General features: G+C 38.6%; 1 protein-coding gene across 1 annotated transcript in view; it reads right to left on the bottom strand.

Annotated features, from left to right (window-relative positions):
- Positions 1 to 4,307: 4,307 nt before the first annotated feature.
- Positions 4,308 to 25,321, bottom strand: part of xylt1 (xylosyltransferase I) — a 66,503-nt gene continuing 45,489 nt past the window's right edge. The window contains exons 5-11 of the mRNA XM_084420704.1: positions 19,615 to 19,695; positions 19,280 to 19,496; positions 18,273 to 18,449; positions 15,726 to 15,991; positions 12,446 to 12,641; positions 9,327 to 9,660; positions 4,308 to 5,720 (exon numbers count right to left, since the gene is read on the bottom strand). Coding sequence (XP_084276830.1) covers positions 5,398 to 5,720; positions 9,327 to 9,660; positions 12,446 to 12,641; positions 15,726 to 15,991; positions 18,273 to 18,449; positions 19,280 to 19,496; positions 19,615 to 19,695 — 1,594 coding nt within the window. The 3' untranslated portion in view covers positions 4,308 to 5,397. The remainder of the gene's footprint in view (positions 5,721 to 9,326; positions 9,661 to 12,445; positions 12,642 to 15,725; positions 15,992 to 18,272; positions 18,450 to 19,279; positions 19,497 to 19,614; positions 19,696 to 25,321) is intronic.

Below are 25,321 nucleotides of genomic sequence, written 5' to 3'. Positions count from 1 at the left end.
GTAACATTATAAATCTTTAATGTCACTTTTGATCAATTTTATGCATCCATGCTAAAAAAATATGAATAACTAATGATGTTAATAATATTAATTGTTGTTATAAACAAACAGTATGTTTTCTTTTATTTGGTAAGTAGTCATGTAATAATGGGGGGATAATGTACATCCTGGCCAACATTGCAAAATAAACCCCTTCAGGATGATAACTTTGCACTTCTTGCCAAGGTCCTGAAAACCCTGTTAGCAGTTAATTTATGATAATATCAGCTGATTGCACATCATCCCTTGCATTAAAAATGACACGACTGTTTAAGAAAGCTTTTGCGAGTCCTGAAGCGCAACTGGCAGGCTGCAGATGTAGGGTGGGGGTAGCAACAATTAAATGCTAATATCAATATCTATTTAGCCCTGCAGGATTACATCAGTCAACACTGTCAAATCAGTGACCGACAGACTAAAAAGGGGCAGCTGTGTTTCCACGCTGCAGGTGAGACAGGTGTGTGCCGTATGTAGTCGCTAATTAGACCTCCTTTTCCTATTCGGTAAGTCGGTGGAAGCAGCACAAGATCGATGTGCTAAAAGTGGCTCTTTGATCCTGGATAGAGGGATGCAGGGAGTCCTGAAATCAGCCCCAGGGGACCACACACATCTTTAGGGACAGAGAGAGACAGCGCAGAGCACCAGATTCTCATCTCCACCCTCGTGTCTTGTAACGGCGTAAAAGAGCAGCGCTCCGCATGTCAGCTGCTTTATCTACTGCTAATGTGACTGTCTTTAGAAGTAGGAGCCTCACACAGATGGTTCTCCTGCTGTGTGTTATTGGTGTGATATTCAAGCATCAGATCTGATGAGGAGGAATAAGATGACAGAGGAGGGTTTTTTTTTTATTCAAAAATTCAGAATGAAGAAAAGAACAGCAAAACCGAAAGAACATTGATACAGAAGGCATTTACAACAGCAGTTTTTTGGTTTTGTGGAGAAATGAAAGATACAGAGACGACATGTTCGATGCTTACAGAAACAAAGGTTGGGAACAACAGCTAAGGCACAGAGGTCCCCTCCGACTGAAGAGTTTAAATAAATTGTGCAACAGTTGCTCAACAAAACATTCCAGCACAGAGAACGGCAATCTGGCATGAGATTCTCTGAAAGGCAAAAATGTTCATTAAGAGCCGAACCACACACTCAGACTAGTACAGCCCTTCACAAACCCCTTTCACATGAATGTTTTGATGGTCTACAGCGCCACTCAACACACCAACACCTGACCCACTTTGACGCTTCTTTTTAAAAACAATGTTATTTACAATACTTTATGCACATCGTTCCAATATAAAATACTTTACATTGTCATTCCTACCAAAATAGCTATAGTACAGAAGAGATGTCTGAGTGATGTAGTAATAAATATCATTTTAATGTGAATGTTAGAATATACATTTCAAATTGTAAGCGATGTGAAAGAAAGAGGTATGTTGCTGTATTTGTGAGGTTAGATCCATCCATTACAGTGATATTAACGGGATAAAAATGAAACTTCTGTCATTATTTACAGATATTTTGTCTTTTTTTTTGTCCGTACAATGGAAGTCAATGGGGTCCAATGTTGTTTCTAACCCCATTGACTTTCGTTGCATGGAGAAGAATAATAGTTTTCAAAATATCTTCTTTTCTGCTCCATAGTATGACATGAGGGTGAGCAAATCATGACAGGATTAAATTTTTTGGCCTTTAAAGGTGAAGTGTCTAATTTATGTAGCAAATTATTTTGCGTGTTTGACTTCATGTGGTGCTGGGTGTAAGAGCGATTCGAGAGCAATCGGCTGGCTTAATCAGCGCAGCTTCTCCGATGACGTGTTTCATGTTTATTCTGACACCTTCAGTTACACTTATGCTCACAAATCCATGTTTTTATAACAGAAAAAAAAAAAACCATTATGTAATCTGACGGCATGCCTCCGTTTTTAACTCCTCTACTGCAAGCGGCAACTCTCGTTTGTCGGTTAAAGTCGAACACAACCTATTGTCTAAGGCCATGTCCCATCTCGCAATGTTCTGAAACAAGTAGCACAGCCCCAAACTCTCACTACTGCTTGAGCCAGAAGCAGACATGTTGAACTGCTCAAGCAAACAGGGCTGCGTTTCCCAAAGGTATCGTAAGTCTAAATTGATCGTAGGACATCAATGGTCTCTACGATCAACTTACGATGCTTTTGGGAAACGCAGCCCAGAGCAGTTCTAGAAAAGAACTCTCATTGGGAAGCATTTGCACACTAAACTGGAATAGTACAAAGTATTTTAAAATTGGAATAAAACAAAACACTTCACCTTTAAACGTAAAATGGTTCTTAACATTAATATTCAACTATCCAGTGGCTGAATCCTCACATATCAACAAGCCAAGATTCTAAGTCAGAAGTCAATGAGATGTATGTGAATAGATCATTTCATTTAATTTCTCTTTTAAGAATATCAAATTATTTGCACTTTCACACGTACAGTACGGATGTAACACCACTTAGACAAGCATTAGACGCTCTATTAAAAAATTTAAATAACAATGCATTCCAATTTCGCACCCCGCTGGGAACATATGAATGACAAGAGTGCTTTATTGAAAATTTAAGGTCGCATCCACCTTTGGATCACATGACAGCAATGACATTTCACTGTTTTGCACAGCCTGGGCGGGACGCCACCTCTCTGAGGACCAGATAACAATCAGATTGCATACAAAGTGATGGCTAGGCCAGGGTCCCAGAGTCCCAGAGGAGACGCGTTCCTCAAATGAGAGAGCGCAACAAGCCACAATAGCCCAGTTTAAATATGGAGTTGTAGATTTGCAATGTAGAAACATAAAAGGTTTGTAAAAACTGAGAAACTGTTGGTCCAATGCAAACTGTAGAGTCCAGCAAGCTTGCAATCTTCCTCACTAAAAATACATCTCAGTCAGATCTAAGAGGCCACCCTATCATTATTATGGATGCGAGTAATCCGGACGGCCCGATCTGGAAAATGTGACATCCAAATGGTGTACGTGCAGAAGAAAGCGGTTGAGGCGTCCTCCAAGCTACTGAGCCCAGGAACTTTGTTGAAACTGCTCTGATGCTATACCAGCCAGTCCAACCGACGTCCGTTTTTGTTCGTTTGAGCGATATATATGGCAAAATACCAAACACTGGCTCATATAAAAAGACTAGAATACTAGAATAAAGAAAATGAGAAGCAGAATGACTGGAATCTCAGTTCTTGAGGTCAATCCAGTTAGTTTCCTGCTCAAAGTTTGACACAGATGAACAGATGAACTCAGGTGGAGGGGCGGAAAGGTCTTTACCAACGCCCGTACAAGTACCGCATCTTGTGTTTTTATAGTTGTAATATGGTTGGGATGATAGCCTTTGTAAATAAAGGCAGCTTGTTTACAAAAGGTATTGAATGAGCTGCAAAAACAGCATATAGACATTAGTCATTGACTAAAAAAATATCTATTTCATTTATATAAACATGAATAAATAGCCAACTTACAACCCTCAGCTAACCAGTACCTTTGTTCAGGGGAAAGGAAAAAAACAATTATAAAACAATAAAAAGAAATTACATATTTTTTCGTGGTGTGCCAGCACAGCTGGCACCTTCCATTTCAAGTTTCAAGAGCCTGAAGGGGAAACAGCATACAGACAGCTTCAGACACTTTGCAAGCTACTCTAGACTCTCTCACTTCAAAAATTGTGGCCCGGTATCATGCAAGTTTCTATCGCTCCGCAGAATCCTATCCCAAAGTGATTCTACCAACTGAAAGAACCTTCAGTGAGTACTCTATTTGATGCCTGATTAGAAATATTAGTACACAGACAGAAACACAATTGCTTTATGATGTATGTTCTGCTGTCTAGACGGCAACTAATGTCTTTTAATTTACACTACCGTTGATAAGTTTGGGGTAATTATTTTGTTTTTGAAACAAAAGACACATTAAATTGATTAAAAGTGAGAATAAAGACATTTCTAATGCTTGTAAAGATTTCTATTACAAATAAATGCTGTAATGTACAAAAAATCTTTCGATTCATTAAAATAACCCTGATTTATCATATTATCATATAACATCATATTAGAATGATTTCTGAAGGATCATGTGACACTGAACACTAGAGTGAAAATTCAGCTTTGACATCACAGGAATAAATTTCATTTTAAAATATATTCAAAAAGTATAAATTTAAATGGTTACAGTCAATGATTCAATAGTTATTTTTAATCTGTAATAATATTTCACAATATTTCCTTCTTTTTTTTTTGTTGTTGTTGCAAAAGAGACTTCTTTCAAAAACATAAAAAAAGTAACACTAAATCAACCCCAAACTTTTGAATGGTAGTGTATATTGCGTAACACATTATATAACCAAAGCTGCAAATGCTCAAATTAAACATTTCCTGTTCTGCTTTCAGTTAGCTTGCAAACTCTCCAGCATGCTAGCTCTGCATATCTCTGGCCTAGAAGCCTTCTAGCATACTTCTGACTGATTAGCCTGCCAGCTTAGCATAATGCTAACTGACCACCCTGCTAACCTAGCAAACATGCAACCACCAATTATTTGTACTATTTAATATTTGTAGCTAACACTTTGGGCTACTACACTTTTGAAAAGGCATTACAATCTGCTACCTCTCCGCCTCCAAAGGCAATAGGATTCTGTGGAGTTTGGCATCTAGCACGGCACTGGATCACCTCTTCTTGTCAAAAGCTCAATTTTTGTTCTCAACAGATGCTTTTCAACCAATAACTTATTAAAACTAAATAGGAGACTTTATTAAGGGAGTTTGAGGCTTTAAATGCCTGTTTCACTGCATTTGATCCAGTGAAAAGCTTATAAAAAGGGACACAAACCAGCAATGTTGTGCTGAACAATTATATATGACCTGAAAAACTGGTTTTAATAAGGTATAGGTTGAAAAACACATTCCATCATTCACGGTAGGTGCAAGTTTGTTTGATTTGAAATATAGAGGCTTACTATACAAACATCCCTTTTGGTCTCAGGTCCTTTCTGTGCTTCATATCCCAATCCCAGCATTCAGCCGTAACGCCTACACATAGGCATCACCTGCTGTGTCCAGTTGACAAAGATTTAATCACAGTAATTAAAATAAATAAAATATAGAGAAGCCTGACAGCACTCACATCACTAGAGCACTCAGAGTTTGAGATAGCCAGAGGGTGCACATTTTTTAAATAATCTTTAAAAACTTCCCAGCGTACACTTTCTTGGGCCGTGTCTTGCGTTTGAGAGAGGTCCGTTCTGCTCATATTCACACAAGCGATGCTGGAAAATAAATAATAGAAACAAAATGGCCTAAGAAATGAAAGAAGGCGAGTCTTCAGGGCAGTGAATGCTGCTACCTGATTCGTCCATTGGTTTTAGGTGGGCCCAGCTGGGACTTTGGGTCCGGGCTGAGAGAGCTCCACACCGTTTCCCTGCAAGTCTGCATGACTGGACAGCCACTGGGGCCTGTTGAACACACGTCCACAGCTGACCACACGTCGCCCAGCAGACTGTCCACCCAGTGCTCCAGCTCAGACCCCGTAAGCTCTGCGTTGTGCTCGGCTGCCTCTACCTGACCCAAGTGGACCGGGATGTTGAGGATGGGGTTCAGGCCGTGGAAACTCTGCTCCATATAGCTGTTCTTGGCCGGCCCGTTGTGCGTTCTTAAAGCATCCTCTGTGAGAGAGAAGAAAAAGTTTTTTTTTCCATGAGTCACACAAGCACTTAATGCAAGCGAAGCAGAACTGGGATTATGACTGAATTTGCTGGAACGTTTTACATTTTTAGACATTAAAAATAAAGTACAGTCTTCCTGATTTCATTTTTTTGGGGGGGAAAAAGGTGATGACTCAAGAACATTTTCTTTAGCTATGAGAGTTGTCAGGAATAAACAATGCTGTTTATCATGGGAGCAATGAACTTTAAAGCTGATGTTTGTTAACTTGGATAGGAGAAAGTATTTTAACATCCACATTAGCTTTGTTTTGTTTGTGCTTAGAATTATCTGTCATGTGTGGACGAGGTTGTTTTTGTGAGGGTAAAAATCTACTAACTACTAATTAAACCAGTGTTACTTTAGAGTTAAGTTAGTGCAGTCAACGTTAACGCATGGGATTCATTTTTTCCAGTTTAACGCGTTAGAAATATTTAACGCAATTAAAGCAGCATCCATTTTGCCTGTCATCCTTTGGCTTGCATTACATTATATGATCAAAGGCTTGCAAAGGGTTAAACCATTCAAGCGCGACAAAACAAAAGAGAATGCGCTGTCTGTATCGAGTATCCTCATAAGAGCAGTCTTAAATTAGTTAAATAAATAAACGTAAAGAGTTGTGAGAAAATGGGACGCATGTCAAATCTGCGACTTGTGCTGCAGCGCCAGGTCTTAAAGTGACAGCAGCCACTAATTCTATCTATTATTAAAGTTAATCGAAGAACAAAAGGTAACAGAAAAATCACTCACTGCTCTTGACTAAAGAACTTTTGTAGCTTTAATAAGGATAAATCCATATTTAATTGATAATGTATGCAGTGCAGACTGTTTGATAACTTTATTCAATTTATTAATATTTCACAGGGCACAGGTAAATATGACATGTATTATGGGTTTATGTGAGGATTGTTTTAAGTTCACTTAAATTAAAAGTTGTTACATTTTTTGAAGCCTAATAAATGACACTGTAATGTTGAATGGCTATAATTAATGTTTAAAAATTGGGGGGGGGGAATTAATTTTCATCATATCAGTAGCTGTATTAGTTTCAGTGATACTAGCCTTCTTTCATAAAAAGATGTTCAAACAAGTGTTTAAAATATACTGTCTGTTGTTTCGACATTAATTTGAAGATTAACTGTGAAATGATTACATTATAAAATATTCTAAAAACGTAAGTGTTTTTAAATTGCGACTGATCACAGAAAAATTGTGAATACACTAAATAATCGAGTTAATTTGTTATCGATTGACAACAGTATATTATTTATATAATATCTTTTATTTTCATATTATCAATTTTCATTTTCATTTTAGTTTAAGTTTTGATAATTGTGTGCTTTTATTTGAAATGTTCAGAGAAGTGAATTTTTGAATTTTGCAGACTATTTCTAAGAAAGATGAAAAAGATGATAACTCAAGGACTCTCCAGACACATGATGCCTTATGTTGTAACTTAACATCTATGGCTTAGTATAAAAGAGCAGTTTCAGTTTTAACGTATTCAGTCTCTTTTTAGGGATGAAATAACACTGTACAGCTGGGATTTTACAAAATCTCTATCAAAATTGCATACAAAAATCTATCATTTTTATTTAAATATTAAATACTGTACATCTTCACATATAAACTAGACCACAAGCTTGCGGTATATCAGCTACGGCTCATTTAGCTGTGAGGAAGGACACATCGGCCCTGGAGGTAAAGCTGCAAATTCCTCAGGCTCCTCACACTTCTCTCTCCAGCCGCCCTTCACAGATCGCCCTCTGTGTCTCTTCCTGACCCCTCTCTCCAGGTTCGCCCACCTCTCCCTTCCCAGTCCCTCTCCTCCCTTCTATAACATTCCATTTCACGCTCGCCAGGAAGTGTGTGGACAGGCAAGCGTCGTTGCTTACAACGTGCCGACCAAACTTGGCCGCATAAACACACTCCATAAACTTTTATTAGCTGAGGGTGCAGAAGCACGGCGCGCGAAAAGACTCGGTGCCTGCCGTAGACATTAATCATAGGACAGTCTGGTAAATCATGTGCGTTTATAACCCGCCCATTCCCACGACACGCGCACGTCGAGCCGCAATCACAACCTCTCCCTCATTAGGAGCGTTTTGAGGACAGATCTGCTGATGACCGCACACCATGCTTAGTATTTCAAAATGTCCCCTAATGGGCTAGAGATACCAATCGTGGCCCCTACACAGTAATCTTTTTGAGTTTATTCCAATGAAAGGTGACCCGGCGTGGTGTATTACTCATTCGTGACTGTGAGCTGAGACTATTTATAGGCAACCAAGCGGCCCAGGCACATAGCTAGATGTGAAGGCAGAAAGTGCCTTTGAAAGCAGGGGGTGGGATGACCTGAAAGGTTGAGGCAGTTTAATATACAGTGTACCATAGTGTCAGACTATGGTCTTCAAAAAGAGCATGCAAAACGCCAGAGGATTAGTCATTACATCTGGAGAAAGGAGCGTTTCTCTCATTCTGTTTTAAATATATACCAGCTTGCGAGAACGCATAAATCGAAGCTTCAAATGTAGAGTATTTTGAACTGCATTTTCTCAAGTGATATGGTTTGCACATTGGAAAATGCTAAGTATTTCACATTTTTTCAGCTAGGAGTTGTCAGGAGAGAAAGTATTTTAACGTCCACATTAGCTTAGGGGCTGATTACACCTGGTCACTTTATGCATTTTCTCTGATCGGATTGCTATCGGATCATGAAAAGACCAAGTGTAAATGCCCTCTGAAATGCTTTCGAGACTTATTTAAATCCGATCACTCAAACCACTTCAGGAGGTGGTATGAGACGCATTCCGAACGAAACTGAACAATTATAGATGCATCTGATTCTTGAAGCCACATATGTAAATTTTACTTCTCCTAAAATGTAAAAAGGAAAAAAAAAAAAGGTGTGAGAGCGTGGTATACCGGCTCCCAGTAGCCAGATATGACAACACTACTGCAACACACATTGCCACAGATATGACCCGCCGCAGAGGAGTAGCTGACTATCTCTTCACAAGCCGACGTGCAAACTGCTGCAAATGAGACTGAAAGTGACACCAAATTATCTTACTTAATTATCTTGTTGATGCTGCTTTTTTTCTCTTACTGAAATCTTTTAAATTAGCTGATGATAAACAAAATCCAGTGCATATCTGTTGCCTTCACTGAAGTGAACTCCATTGAATTTGCACATAGCACAGGAATTGGAGATCGGGTGTATAATTGTTTTAAGTTCATTTATTTGGTTTCAGTATTTTTGTTATGTGCTTTTGCTATTTTTATTAGTTAAATTTTAAAAATATATTTTATTTAGCTTCATTTTAGTTCAAATAAAATGTTTAGTTCAAATTAAATTTCCAAGGTAATATTTTTGAAGTGGTTAAAATGGTTTCAAATGGTTAAAAAAAGGTTGTCTTCTTTTTTTGTAAAATGTAAAATGTTGTTTATCACCATGCTTTCAATTAAGCTACATAAATTCCATCAAATGCTGGACGGTTTATAATTCCGAAATATCTTCTACCTAACAAAAGAAAAGCTCTTACTTTGTGAATCAGTGTAACTCTCACCTTGGCGTATAGGCAGGTGTTTGTGGTGGGTAAGGGGAGTGATGAGAAAGCGTGTCTCCGCCACGGGACTCCAGTGATGCAGCACACGTACGGTCCACATGCCGGGCCGCAGGGGCAGGTTCAGCGGAGGCCTGTAGTGTGTGAATTCAGCACTGGCGTCGATCAGGATATCGTAGGTGGCAGCGATGACATTGGTGGGGTCAATCCACACCACAGTCACAGTCACATTTGACCCTTTCCCCCATTTCTGCATTCCCACAGGCTCGTCCATGGGTCCCATCAATTTCCCAAAGTTCCGAAATATCCTTTCCTTAGCATCCCAGTCTGTTCCAATCTGATGTATGAGAGAAAAGACAAAGAACAGATATATGACATTTCGACTGATAAGAAAGTCGAGAGAAGTAGCCTAACGTACCCCAGCAGTCCCATCAGTTAGACTCAAGTACCCTTTTATTGACACAAGCCAGATACTGTATGTGTTCCCATTCTCTCAAAAAATCTCATCAAAATGAATTCTAATAAAGTCACTTTTAAATAATTAATCAAACAATTTATACAGTGGGTGAACAACAGATCAAGTATATACAATCCCAAATGTTTGGGGTCAGTAAGATTTTTTTTTTTAAATACTTATGCTCACCAAGGCTGCATTATTTTGATCAAAATTACAGTAAAAATAGTGTGAAATATTATTGTTTTAAAATAACTGTTTGTTTATATATATTTAAAGTGTAATTTATTCCTGTGATGCAAAGCTGAATTTTCAATATCATTACTCCAGTCTACCGATGTCCTTCAGAAATCAACTGCTGATTTGCTGCTCAAGAAACATTTCTTATTCTCAATGTCGAAAAGAGTTTATCAAAGAAAAGTTCAAAAGAACAGCATTTATTTAAAAGAGAAATCTTTTGTAACATAAAACAACATGTCTTTAAATGGTCACTTATGATCCATTTTATGCGTTTGCTAAAAAAAGGTATAAATTTAATTTAAAAAGTTTGTTTTCTTTAATAAGGAACTGAAAAATCATCTTTAATTGAACAAATATTTTATATTCTTATATAAATATATTACAATTGATTTGATATTATTATATATTATTTATTATATTGTTTTATTATATTTATCATAAAAGTTTACGGTTTAAAACTGTTTTGAACATGTTTTCATAGGCTAAATCTTTCCAAAGACCCCCTGGAACCTACCCCTTGGGGTCCATATACCCCTGGTTGGGAATCACTGATCTAGAGCAAAGTTGGAGAGGCAGACACACTAAAAGAGAAGACGAATGAGTAAGAGAATGAGAAAGAGGGCAAGTGAGAGAGGGTGAGAACAGAGTCCCGGGGCTCTGAGACAGTGTGTGTCGCTCTTGATGCAGAGATGTGTCAGTTCACCCCCTCCAGACACTGCATAGGCCTTCATTGGTATGGAAGCTGAACAAACTTTCTGTTTCCTTGAAATTCAGTCCCCTAAGAAACCGGAGTAACGGGATGCCTGAGCACCAGTACCAGTGGCTCCCTAAGAGAGGCGCACAGATGGATATACAGCCAAATGAATTGCACAAGATCCCATCGTAAGTAAACAGATGGCACCAATTGGGACCGCCAGTACCAGCTGAGATGAGCATAATTGCATCAAACGATCAGCAGTGCCCAGTTTAATGTTTCTCCCACTGTGAGGTAATTTGACTTGTGGTGGCTTAAAGCCATTAAACGCTAGCTGCCTCCAGCCACTCTCAGAAACTACATCACTACCGAGGACGTGACCGACAGCAGGAGTCTCTTTACGGTTGACCAGCCCCATATTCCTCCCCGGCCGTGCCCGTACCTCAGTAAAACACGGCAAATCAATTTGATCATTCTGTTTGGAAGACGCCTGAGACCCAGCTGGACTTGGTTTAAGCACTTTACAGCTCTGCTGTCTTGTCTATGGGTGTCCCCCCAAAGGATGGATGATGGGTACTATAATGCTTTTAGGAAGAGATGTCCAGGCAGACTCCAACAGTAACTTTTTGCTACACAGATGAATTTAGAAAGTTACTAGCCATAAATGTGTATATATAATACATATGATATATATTTTGGGGTTGATAAGATTTATTTGATTGTTTTTGAAAGAAGTCTCTTATGCTCATCAAGGCTGCATTTATTTGATCAAACATACTGTAAAAACAGTAATATTGTGAAATAATATTCCAACTTAAAATAACAGTTGTCTAATCCAATATATTTTAAAATGTCATTCATTTGTCTGCAATGGCAAAGCTGAGGTATCAACTTGCCTTCTTTCTCATTCTCTCATTGAAGACACTAGTGTCTTCAAAATAAATAAAACCATATCTGAGAAATTGCAGGCATCACAAATAATATTTCTTATATTGATTACTATTCACAATATTATAACTTAAATATATATTTTTTTAACATACAGTACATTGAATGTACACCTTTGATTTAAATCATTTATGCCAGTTTCATCAGCGAAAGGAAGAGTATATTTTTTTCATTTCAACCGTACATTTAAAAAAAAACATATCAGCTAGTAATAGATCTTCATATCCTGTTTTAAGTCATCTATATGCATCTAACTCTAGTGTCTGGAACTGAACATGTACCCTTGGCTTCCAACAGATAAACTGAGGGCAGTTCAGCGTGAAGTCATTATTTTATCCCCATACTCGTGGCAGACAAATCACTGATTACGCCAAAGGGCAAGATGACAGGTATGGCGCTGCCTGACAGCTAAATCAATGAAAAACGTCTGAATTATTGGTTGTTTAACGGAGTATGCCAAGCGCAATGTGCAGCAGTGTAAGATTGCCAATAATATTCGGAGGTCAATATTCTTAGCAATGCATACATTCTGAGGGTAGTGTGGGGGCGATTCTGCACCTATAGACTGCCAGGACATTTTTACTGCAGTGAGCCAGAACGAAATAAGCATTGTCTTAAAACTTTTATTCATGAACAACAGCATGACGACAGTTAGTTCATAAATAAAAATGACCAACAGAGGACACATAAACGTGCTACCCAACAGCCGTTAGCTATTATAGTATACAAAAATGCTTCATCTCCAGTGTGTGTGTGTGTATTGTGTAAGGCTGTGAGTTTACTAACCTCTGCAAACTGCAGTCGGTTGAAGGTATTGGGTGGATTGGTGAACTTGAAGAACTGTTTGGGCATGAGCCAGGTCTCCAGGGTTTCCAGTTTGCTTGTTGCCAGGTTGGTGGCGTGATGCCTGACCAGGTATCCCTGGAACTCATCAGACAGGAAGTAGATATGGACAGACACAGGATGTCCCATGGCATAATACCTACAGGCAGAAAAGATGTCATTCTGAAATAATAATAATAATTCACAATCCTTACATGTAGGGTTCAAGGCAAGGCATCTACATTGGGGATTTTTTCAATAATATTTATTACTGGTCATGATATAAATGCTATTTTGCATTATAATTATTTGAAAATATATATTTTTGTCCCTAATGTATTTGTTTTGGTGGCTTAACATGAAGAATGTTCCACATTATATATTCCCACATAAATTAATGTAACATAAAAAAATTTTTTTGAAAGCAAGAATGCATTAAATTGATCAAAAGTAACAGCAAAGAGATTTATAATGTTAGCTGAGAAGGAAATAGCCACTCCAAACCAACAGAAAGCAAATTCTAGCCATATGCTGATGTTTTTTTAATGAAAGAAATTAATAATTTTATTCAGCAAGGACACATTACGCTGATCAAAAGTGACAGTAAAGACTTTTACAATGTTACAAAAGATTTCTATTTCAAATAAATGCCGTTCTTTTTGCAATACAGGACTTTATTAAGACCAATTATTTGACCAGTAATTGTCTTTGATTTAAATTCAAGTTTCTTAGGGCTTCGTTAACGCCTAAAGCCTTTTGAAACCCTGAAAACACTTCTGAGCAACAGAACCAATAATGTTGTATTCTGAGCAAAGTGTATTTGGGTTGTAGAGAGGCGAGTGAAGTGCTGGGCTGAGAGACACTGAGACAGACAGACAGAAGGAGGAGCAGCAGGAGCTGATAGAGACGCAGGCGTTCACGCGGAGCGGATGGCTGCTCTCGCAGTGATCTCCACCCTGAGCTCCGTCGCCGTGCTCTCATCAGTATTCCAGCACAGGCTGGAGGTGCTCCATCCCAGCATCGCTTGCCTGACAAGCAGAACTGCAAATATTTACACCGGTGCGGCCGCCCTCCCCCTCCTCCTCCATCCGCTGTCACCGCAGGAGGTGGGCAGCACGCGGGGACTAACAGAGCAGCTATTCAAGCGGCCCACCTCAGCCTCTCACCGCTGATGTCACAGAGGGCTGCAAAAAACAGAGCTCTCCCTCACTCACAGACCCTGAGCGCCACCACCCAACCCCCACGACCAGCAACAACCTCCTCCTTGTGCCTGATGAGTCCCTCTGCAGGGTCCAAATACTGTGGCTCTCTTGTCAGAATGCACCAGCAGCGACGCCAGGCATTACTGCACTGATAAACACATAAACACAGCAGCCAGACTGACAAACACAGCCCCTTATCCTCTCTCGACTCTCTCTCTTCTCTATCTCAGTAATGACAGATGTTTGGACAGCTGAGGAACTTCAGATCTGCTGCAAGTGAGATCAAACATTCTGCGCTTCCCTCGGCAGACAGCACAAATGAGTGTGCACTTATTCAGCTTTCAGAATATACATTCGGTTTCAAACAAAGCATAATTACAATGAAAAACCTACACCAACAAAAACACAGAGACACAAATGTTCAGAACAATTCACTTGAAAATGATGTCATCATTAGCAACATATACCATGTTATTATATATTATATATAACCAAGTTATAGGTCTAAGTTATTTAGAGCAGATTGGTGGGACGCCACCTAGAAAGGTTAATCTACGGTCGCAAAAGGGGAAAAAATCATTCCTCGATTTAAACCAAAAATCTAAACTAATGTCTGAAATATTTCACAATCCATAAACTGGGGAAATATGAATGGAAATTTTTGTGGCTTTTAATGCAGTAAAACAGTAATAAATAAAATCAATGAAGATCAACTAATACATTTTCTGTTAAAATAAAATGAACACTAAATTCATAGTCAAAATGTATCAACACAGTACATTTATTGAAAATTAAATATATTTATTTAAATATAAATAAAAATGTAGGTTGAATATTACACATGGTATTTGGAATCCTCCACTGGTATTTTGCCGTATTAATATTATCAATATAATTTTAAATGAAATCTTGAATTCACTTCTTTTTTTTTTTTACATCAAAGGCTGTGCATCTCATCAAACTCAAATTTTGGTGTAAATTTGGTGCTGTCAGGCCAGCCAAATGAGCCAAATGCATGAAACTATACATTACTGAAGATAAATTACAACCCAAACCACATTAAAAACAGGTTCACTTGAAATGTTTATGTCGACTATAATTTGTGCAATTAATTATTGGTTGCCAATCATAAAATCATCAACATTCATTATTGTTTGATAACCAATTTTGGATGTTAGGTCATCTCATGATCTCCAAAGTAAAATGTGGGTTTAGAAGCAAACCCACTGATTTACGAAAATGTGCCGCTTGTTGTCATACAACAAAAGTCAACGGCATCCCGAAATTTTCAAATTAAAACAACTTTAATGTGGTTAAATCTTCTAAAAACAATACATTCAGATTATAGCTCTGTTGTTATTGTTTTTACAGAGAATCCAGACAATTGCTACTGACTTATAAAGCCCTAAACGGCTTAGCTCCAGTCTATTTAACGGATCTTCTATCGCCCTATAATCCATCGCGCTCTTTAAGATCACTAAATTCGAGGCTTTTGGTCATACCTAGGATATCCAGATCCACCAAAGGAGGGAGAGCATTTTCACATTTAGCTCCAAAACTCTGGAATAGCCTTCCTGATACTGTTCGTTGCTCAGACTCGCTCTCCCAGTTTAAACCTAGATTAAAGTCGCATCTCTTCAGCCAGGCATTCATATAATATTTTTAATCTTACAGTTAAATCCGGCCTCTAGTTCATAAACGCCAGAGGAGAACTGGCCCCCGACTGAGCCTGGGTTCTCCCAAGGTTTTTTTTTTCTCCATTAGGTCACTTGATGGAGTTTTTTCGGTTCCTTGCCACTGTAGCCTTTGGCTTGCTCAGTTGGGGATATTTTGGGGATATTTAATTTAATTTTATCAATCAATAAATTCCACTAGAAACAAACTTTGTTGTATTATTTTAATTCAATACTGTGAAGCTGCTTTGATACAATCTGTATTGTGAAAAGCGCTATACAAATATACTTGACTTGACAATTTAGTTAACTAATTTTGTGCACCAGTTAAAAAACAAACAAACAAAAAACAATGTACTGAGTACTGACCTGCAGCTGTTGTCATTGGTGTCGCCCTGTAACGAGTTGCCAGTTCGTGCCAGACCCAATCGGGCGAAGGCATGATAGTAAGTGAGATGTGCGTCGGACAGGCTGTGAATACCATCCTCTTCATCAAAAACATTCTCCCAGTAGGCCTTGAGACCCGGCATGCCCTGCGGCACACTTCCGAACAGGAAGACATCCAGCTGGTTTACTATCTCTTGATTTACACTGGCTTCAAACTTCCTTGCAAAGAATGTGGGCCTGGTGGTTTGCTGATGGAGACAGAGAGAGAAAGAAAGAGAGCGTGAGTGTGAAGACAAAGAGACGCTGATAGACAAGACAGCCTGCTGAGACTTTAGAAACAGGAAGAGAAAGAGAGATAGTGACAGAGCGAAGAGACTGAAAAACGAAAAGCGTGGCACACCAACCGGTATGATGTGCTAGAAGGGGGAAAAAGCTAAAAGAATCAGACAAATGCTCCAGAGATAATTGACACCAAAAATAAAAATCAAAGTGGCATATGTCTGGTATGAAACGGTGGTGTTGCTTATTATTCACATCCAGCTTGGCTCCCCGCAGACTAACATGTGTAACTTTGACAGATAAGAAGAGGGACAACATCTGAGAAGAACCAAAGAGATCAAAAATCTTCATGCTTGAAATAGCTTTCAGGTGACAGCAGACCCCTGTCAGACATCTTTCAAGAGACCAACCTACCTGTACAAGATGGAAAAATCAAAACACAAACCTCGAAAGGAATGAAAATTCCCCAAAATGTAAGATTCTGTCATCATTTACTCATTTCCATGTTGTTTCAAACCTGTATGACTTTCTTTAATCCATGCAACACTAAAGGAAAAATTCTGAAGTATCGGATCAGTACGAGTCGTGAACTAATCATTCAGACTGGTAATTGTATACCAACTGATTTATTGGAAAGAGCCGATTCAAAAGAATGATGCATAAACAATTCATTCATCGCAACTTGTGAACCAATTTTTTTTTTAAATTGCATTGTAGTGATCGTTAATTCTGTGTTCCACAAAAGAAAGAATGAATTTTCATTTTTGGGTGAACTATCCCTTTAAATAGTATTCAGTAATTTTGTTCTTTTTAAACAGTTAAAGAGGGCAAAAATGTGAGGAAATTTAATAAACGTGATTTGAAGAGGCAAGTCCGGGAAGCTCTTTCATATGGTTTGGGCCTTTATAGGGTGAGGGGTGAGAAATTGCTCGGATAAAAAACTGAACTGTCATGACACATTTCAAGCCTCCCTTCTTCTCCCATTGTCCTTTTTCTTCAGAGCTGTCTGTGAGAAAGGGGGTATTGTCACAGGATAATTACTCAACACTCACTATGGGTATGCCTTCAGTAATAATGACCCGCTAAACGCTCACAGGCCCTTCCCCCAGCACAGGCCTGAATGAGTTAACCGCACACTCTGTGAAAGACTCCATTATATAGAGGAGTTGTGGCTGCAAACATTTAGCAACGCTCGAAATACTGCGCTGATGGTGCTGGGTTTTCAGCCCTCATTCAACAGGAAACACTATTTATAAATAAAACCAAAATAATGTTAAAATAAAATGGTACATAAATTAGAACTTATGAACATCAAGATTCACCATTATGGATGTTGAAAAAAAATTGGCTTCTTCAGCTGGGCTGTTTTTAAAAAAAAAAAGTGAGCAAAAGTGGCAAAAGCTGCCTGGTGTGGCACATGGTGATGATGTCATGGTTTGGCACACGAGTGCACAGTAGGGAGTTTATGAGGAAACGGCCTGCCGAATAGACCGCTGCATCGTTTAATGTGAAACCATAACATGCAAGAGAGAGAAAACTAAAAAGGGGAGAAAATGCACAGTTGCAATTCTATTGCAGCAGAATGGAAAAAATAAAGCACAGCCAGCTATGTGAAAATCACCAGGCTGGGAATGACACGTTTAAAACTCATTTCAACTGGGCCTGTAGCTCCAGTTACAGTAGGGAGAGCGAGTCACTGAGGTCGGGCATGACTATGTTAGGATTGACTCTGTACTGGAGGCTAATGAGAGACTTCCAGACCAAAGGTAGGGGGGAGAGAAGGGAATTGGCTGCTGCGGTCAAGCTCCACGGCCTCATTCCACATACTAGACTCACTACCAGAATCCTTTTGATGAGAGACCGCCTTGCAATTGATCCCTCCTCGTCCTTTTCTGCCGGGCAGAGTTAATTACAGATCCCCTGTGTAGGCACGAGTTAGCAAGGCTTTCCTTTAGTTGAGTCTCATTGGATTTCTAATCACAATTGAAATCGCTACTGACTGGAGAGCTTGTCTCACACTATTAGGTGTTTGTTTAAGGTAAATTAAAGGCCTATTGTGCTTATTCAGACTAAATAGGACGCGGCGTAGGTCTCCTTCAGGCGTGAGGTCAGCGCTGTCACTGAAAAGGCTTTAAAAGAGTTTAACTAATGATCAGGTTCATTGAACTGTTCCTGTTAGCGCCAGCTGCACTGATACAGTTGGACAACGAGAGGACTGAGAGTATCGTGGGAAGGATACAAGGTGCTCACCTGGAAACGGGGCAGGTCGGAGGGCTTGAAGTCGTTCGGCGAGCAGCCGCACCAGTCAACGATGTGCTTGTATTGACACTTGCAGCCCAGCTTTCGATTCCAGTTAGTGATGCGAAGGTTGTTGTCCACCATGCTCTCGCAGTGCGGACTGTTCTCCAGAACTGTGTGGAAGAACGACTGCGAAGACAGAATGGGAATAGGGGAGGAGGATGATAAATAGGAAGGGATGGTAAGAGGTGAAGAGAAAGAGAAGAAAACAGATGACTAAGAGGTTGAAACAGAATAATGACATCTGATAAAATGAAGATGGATGTCTAACAGAATAGCCCTGTCAGGAGGTCTAGTGTGTTAAATGTCTACATCAGTAAAAAAGGGCCAATTGCCTTCTCAAGCCACAATATCCAATATCTTCAGTGGTGAATAACTAGACCTAGACAGAGTGAAGAATCCAATTTCACCATGGCACAGCAAAAAGCCCTTCATTAAAACGAACACACTGACAGTCATTTTAAATGAGCAAATACACAATGCAAATGAGCAAATAAAACTATGCAAATTCATACTCGCTTTATGGAAATTTACACAATTTATCATCGTAAACTTCAACTTTGGCGAATAAGTGAGAAAAATTAATGGAATGCCAATCTAGTGAATTAATGTAGAAGAATCTTTGTAATATTGTGCAATGCAAAAGTCATTTTCTTGATCATTATTAGTCTATTTTTTTATAAAAAATATCTAAACAGCCTTAAAACAAATACATTTAATTTACAAGCAATTTTGTGTAAGATAAGACTTGTTTTCAGAGAATATAATATTACATCAAGAATATAAAGCAATATTTAAACCTAACCCGTACATTTATTTCGATTTACGTTTAAAACAAGAAACAAAAAGAATAAACAATCCAATATATATTATCGAAATAGATATATGTTATTCAAGTAAATTGATGCAATAGTTTTTACTTCTTTAACATGATTTTGGAGCGTAATTTGGTATCTCACCTCCGCAGGTAGTAGCGTGTACGCGTAGAAACGCTTCATGTTGGTCACGAGGTCGTCTTGAGAGTTGATGACGTACTCCACGAACATTCGGTTGAGCAGAAACCAGTCAGAGCCTCCATCCACGGATATGCCTTCTGGAATTTTCCTGTCTCCAAGCCGCCACATATGGGTGTCACACTCGAAGAAAAGCCGGTCCAAACCTTGTTTTCTGATGAATCTGTTGGCGATGATTATCAACAATGCAAATTACAAATGTATTTTTATCGGTTATAAAGGGCACCCTTCTGAGCCTCGGGCATCGTAAGCCATCAGCAGTATCACACATCAGCACTCACCGAGCGTTATCTCTCCCGTGAGACTTGATGAAATTCATATCTCTGTATTTGGACAGGAAGGCCACCAGCTGATCATTGGTCCTGAGGAGAGATCGAAATAGTGTTGGAAGGGAAAACCGAAAACTAGTGAAAGAGAGAAAAAGTAACAGAGAGTCTGCTGATCAGGCTAATGAGCCACATTGTAAATGAGCGTGGAGCATGAGGGATTCTGGGCGAGTCCAAGCTCACATACAGAGCCAGTTTCAGCCCCAAATGCCAGCTGCCCCGTTTCACTGCCTGTCACAATGCATTGCCTGAACGTTTGTAGTCATGTTTCCCCATACACACCGCTCTCTCTTGTTTGTTTTTTCACTGCAGGCTTCTGGTAGAGGGGAAATGACTTCACACTGAAGATAAAAAGAATAATGAAAACTTTATTTATTGCTGCAATACTATAGGGACGGTGGAATTTGTAAAATGCCTTGCTCTTGGCTCTCAATTTTGGGGATCAAACCAGCAACTTTTTGGTTACTATCCTTGGCTGTGAACAAGAATCAACAATCCTATATCAGCATGCAAATATGAAAATGTTAAAGGTGCCAAACCATTACATCTTGTTTTTAAATTCTTATAAATCTTATGATTCACTTCTTAAAAAGCTTAGAAATACTAAAAACAGACAGCAGACCTCAGGTTGAAATGATCCTTGATAAGTTACTTTAAGTGGATGGATCTGAATTCATTGCGAAAATAGGTGAAGAACATTGTTCAAAAAAAGGTAACAAACATTTCTTCACAACCAAACAGTAATAAATAGCTGAGGTGAATTTGTTGATGTTTGCATGTGAATTTTAGCTCAGTAAACACTCTGTCATTCTATCATCACTTGCATGATGTCGTCAACATGCCTACAGCTGCACACGTCAATCATATACGACTTTATCTCACAAGTTTCATTTCAATAGCTCAAGGCGATATATCATCCACCGTTCGTTATAAGACCACATTAAATGTTTAACTGGTAAAAAGATGAACATGCACAAATGCACCCTGACCTGCATTATCTTTCCTGTTGCTTGACTGTTTGAAAAAGGTCAGCATGTGAAAAAACAGTGTGGCATTTGAAACGAAACCTTGCTCCAGTGTTTATTGCATGTACAGCTGACAGTCACTCAGGTTAGAGTGCTGTATTCTGTAACCGATTTGAAATCTGACTGCAGTGCCTTCAAAACGGTGCAATAATAATGAGCATCAGTTCAAGTGGGAGAGAGCAGGAGAAAGAGAGACGGAGAGGATGTTTACGCTTTATTTTGAGGTCTCTTCACGGTATGCAAATTTTCTGTAGGCATGGAATACTCAGATGACCTACTACAATTGCGCAGTATCAAACCATGAGGAATATTGTATCCTGTAATGCAATGAGCCCAACTAAATCTTAATAGTGATGAATGAACTGGAAATTAATATCTTTTTTGAATCCTTTTTCAAATCAGACTACCAAAAATAAGGATATTTTTGCACAAAGCAGATGTCATGTGGCAACAATGTAGCATAGAACAATTTGAATTTGCATGCTGCATATGCATAATAATATAATACGACCAATCACATAAGAGTATACAAATAAATGCAAGAAAGACCAATCACAATACAATGCAAATTACAGTTAGACAGGAATCGTGAACATTCTAAAGATGAAAGTCAAATGGAAGACTTTAATGTTAAAATTGTCATACCATTCAATTTCACTTTTAAAAAATTTGTATAAACCTTGTAATTCATGTTAAAGGGGTCATCGGATGCCCATTTTCCACAAGTTAGTATGATTCTTTAGGATCTTCGTGTAAAGTTTGTAACATACTTTGGTTAAAAACAACACCCTTTTTACCTCCTCAAAAACAGCTCTGTTCACAGCGACCCGTTTCGGTGCATGTCTCTTTAAATGATAATGAGCAACTGCTCACCCCACCCCTCTCTTCCATGGAGACACGTAAAGTGCTACCATGGCAAAGGCTGAGGGAGGAAACATGCTAATACGGGACAGTCCGTCAGTGGTCGTGGGCGGAGCATGAGCATTATGACATCATATTAAAACACCATATAAAAGTGAATTTTGCATCCGATGACCCCTTTAACATTTGTATTTACATGTTCAGTTGCGGCCTAATGGTTAAAGAGTTCATTCTCAGTACCGGCAGGAAATGTAGGTGGAGGGGGTGAATGAACAGCGCTCTCTTCCACTCATTCCCACAACTGAGGTGCCCTTGAGCAAGGCATCTAACCCCCAATCGCTCCCCGGGCGCCACAGCATAAAATGGCTGCCCACTGCTCCGGGTGTGTGTGTGTGTTCACTACTCACTTGCTGTGTGTGTGCACTTGGATGGGTGAAATGCAGAGCATAAATTCCGAGTATGGAACACCATACTTTGCTACACATCATTTCACTTCATTCATTTTCAACAACTGAATTCTGAATTAAACATGCAACATAATGAGGTCATGTGGCAACAATGTTGCACTATACAGTTTGATAGTTTATTGCATAAAGTATACTATTTTTTTATATAGTAGCCTGTACACAGTATATATGGTGCAGTATGGAGTAAGCAGTAGTATTCCATTCTGAACATTGTCAGAGACATGCAGGCTGGGATTGAAGGCTATATTCAAAAAAGCATACTAGGGCTGGGAAGTATATTGAATTTGGACCATATATCGATATATTTTTATAAATGATATAGAATGAGGCAATACTGTTTATATGGATATACAGTAGTTTGATATTACGGCACATTTGAAAAATAGAGGACACTGAGTGAGCTGCTGCAGAGAAAGTGCATAAAAACAATTAGTCTTAAACATGAGACATGCTTTATATTTAGCGCTTCGAAATAACAGATATGGTTAACGCGGCTTACCCTGTCAGGTGCTCTGACAGATACTAGTTCTGTTTAATGCGTTTGAGATGTGTTTTACACAGTGCAGAACTTCCATTTCACAGGTATATTCTCCATTTGTAAATGTTAGAAAGACAAGCAAAAATGTTAATTTTGCTGTCAGTGAGTCTCTGCTAAACTTCACAGACTTCAGTGAACAAGCCCCGCTGTGCACATGTGCGCCAAACAGACAGAGCGCAATAGAATAGGAGCACAAGAATTCTGACTAAAATTTACATTTTGCTAAAATATTTGTTGTTGGACATTACATGTGAAGTCTATTTTTATGACAGCAGTACCTGTAAAGTGACTATAATGTAGACCTAATATAATGAGTCTATGCTTTTGTTTTTATTTATTTTAATTAATTTAATCAAATTTAACTTCTGCTTTAAAAAGCATTATTTTTGTTTTTAGACTGTAATGCTGTTGTTACAATGTTAGAATGTAATGTGATAAACATTGTTTGTATTGGGCAAGATGTGAAATATATATATTTTTAAATAAATACTGAATTTGTTTTCATCTAAATAGAAAAAGTCTAAATAAAAAAGTAGAATATATATATACACATATACACAGAGACATGATTTTTTGGCCATATCACCCAGCCCTATAGCATACTATCATACTAATCTTACTATTGCTGCAGTATATATGCATAGGATACCACAATGTGATGCTCAGCATTTCATTTCTAGTGTGATGAATGAACCAGAGGTAATATCAATATCAATATTTTTAGTTTAGCTTTTTCTTGTCTAATTATTTAACTGAACTGAAAAATATTAATAATTTTTAAATAAAACTGGATACATTTTTTTTTTTTTTTTTTTAAGATGAAGAATCCTACACTTTGAAACATTTATAATGGAATAATACCAAATGTTTAACTTTTTATTTAAATCCAGTATATACTGCATAGTATTTAGTAAGCTAGTTATCCATTCCGAACAGTCTGCAGAGCTGCTCCGTTCCAGAAGAGGGCATCATGGAGCCCATGTGACCACATGGGAAGAGGAGAACAACACAATCCAGACTCATTGTTTTCTCCTTTTCTCTCTTCATGAAAAGGCTATAAATACAGCTGCGCTGACTTAAAAACAGGGCCAGAGGAAAAGAGCAAGATGGTGCGGATAAATGGAAGAAAAGCGCCCAGCGCTCCCAACAAAGGCTCCGTGTAACAGAGCCCTCCGCCTCTGGCGTCCAGCCTCGCCTATAGAGGAGAAAGCTTTTTGTCAGCCCCTTTCACAGGCATCCATGCAGAAGGATGGACATCAGGAGGGAATTAGAGGGGAAAATAAGTTGCTAAGTCACCAGACACAGGTACCACATGTCCCTCGGCACAGCAGTCACGACATGTGGACAAAACGTTCTGCGAAAGGGCTTCTGCACAGGTCTTTAGGAAGGCCAGCACTGAAGATGTCCCCCCAGGACCTCTAACACGCGTTGTCATACGCAATTAGTCGGTAATGGGAGCAGCCGCTATGAAGCCGAGCGAAGTCTGCAGTGTCAGCAAACACACTGTGGCTCTAGACTGGAAGTCAAGCGTGTATTCGAACATTGTCTGTGGCTTTGTCTCTGTCTCTCACCTTACTTCCTGTCTCACACTCGCTTTCTCTGTTAAAGCCATTGTGGCAAGAATGAGAAAAAAAAAACATTGAATGTCTGGATGATAACCCTTCGTGTCTCTCTGGCCAAATTGAGATGAGGTCTAATGGACTCCAAACAGGCTTCGTCCTCTTGATCAGTCAGTCTGTGCTCAGTCCTGTCCACTCAGAGGTGATCTTTAACCAACAGCAATAGGATGAAACAGTTGGGTACCAGAAGTAAAAATCCCATTCATTTTCACAGTAGGGGAACTGATTTTTAACAATAACTTATAAACCTTTAAAGACAGACCTACTGTAAGCTTCGTGGTTGTTAATCGATGGTATATGCTTTTGATGGAGCCATCAGCTTGCATGATTTCAACTTCTTTTTCAAATAGTCGTGTTCAACACCAGAATTCCTGGTGAAAACCTACAGAGAAATCTTGTAAATCACGCGACATGTAAATCACACCCGTACATTTAGCACCCGTCTTCTCCCATAAAATGCTGCAAGTGATGTAGAGTCAGTTTCCCTATGCTTCTCCCAGTTTCCCCAAACTACTCAAATATTTGTATGCATAATATTCATATTTTGCAATAATCAAAATATAGTTAGATATAAATATCTAAACATCCTTAAAATAAGATCAATGAAGCCAGGACTTGTTTTCAAATAATTTAATTTAATTAAAATGTACTTTACTTACCCCATTGTTAAAAAGTTAAGCAGAAATCTAAGAATTCAGCAGGAATGCTAAAATTCTGTTAATCTTTTCTAATATACTAAAAAGTAAAACACTAAAAACTCAAATCAATCAATGTAATTACCAAACACTAAAATGAATTTTTTTTAGGTATTATAAGATTATAATGTTATAATGTTCATATTTTGGAATAAACATAAAATATCTTGATCCTCTCTTTATAATAAACATCTTTAAATCAATAGTTTTATATTTACCATCATTTTTATTTCTATTATGTCATTTGCCAGGCTTGATGGGATTGCAGTTCCTTCTCTCATTAAAGCAGTTAAGTACACAGTCTTGTACCTTCGCCATTTTGTTCGATTTTCAAATACTTGCTTCCAATTAAAGTTTTGTAATGTTGTATATATATACATTGTATATATATATTACGACTCTTCTTAGTGCACTTCTTATCTTTTGTTGAATATATTTTCCTCACAGCTTCCTCTCT

This window comes from Rutilus rutilus (assembly GCF_951802725.1).
Source record: "Rutilus rutilus genome assembly, chromosome: 1".
NCBI lineage: Eukaryota > Metazoa > Chordata > Actinopteri > Cypriniformes > Leuciscidae > Rutilus > Rutilus rutilus.
The sequence above is the reverse complement of the archived record's forward strand: the minus strand, read 5'-3'. Positions and strand labels throughout refer to the sequence as shown.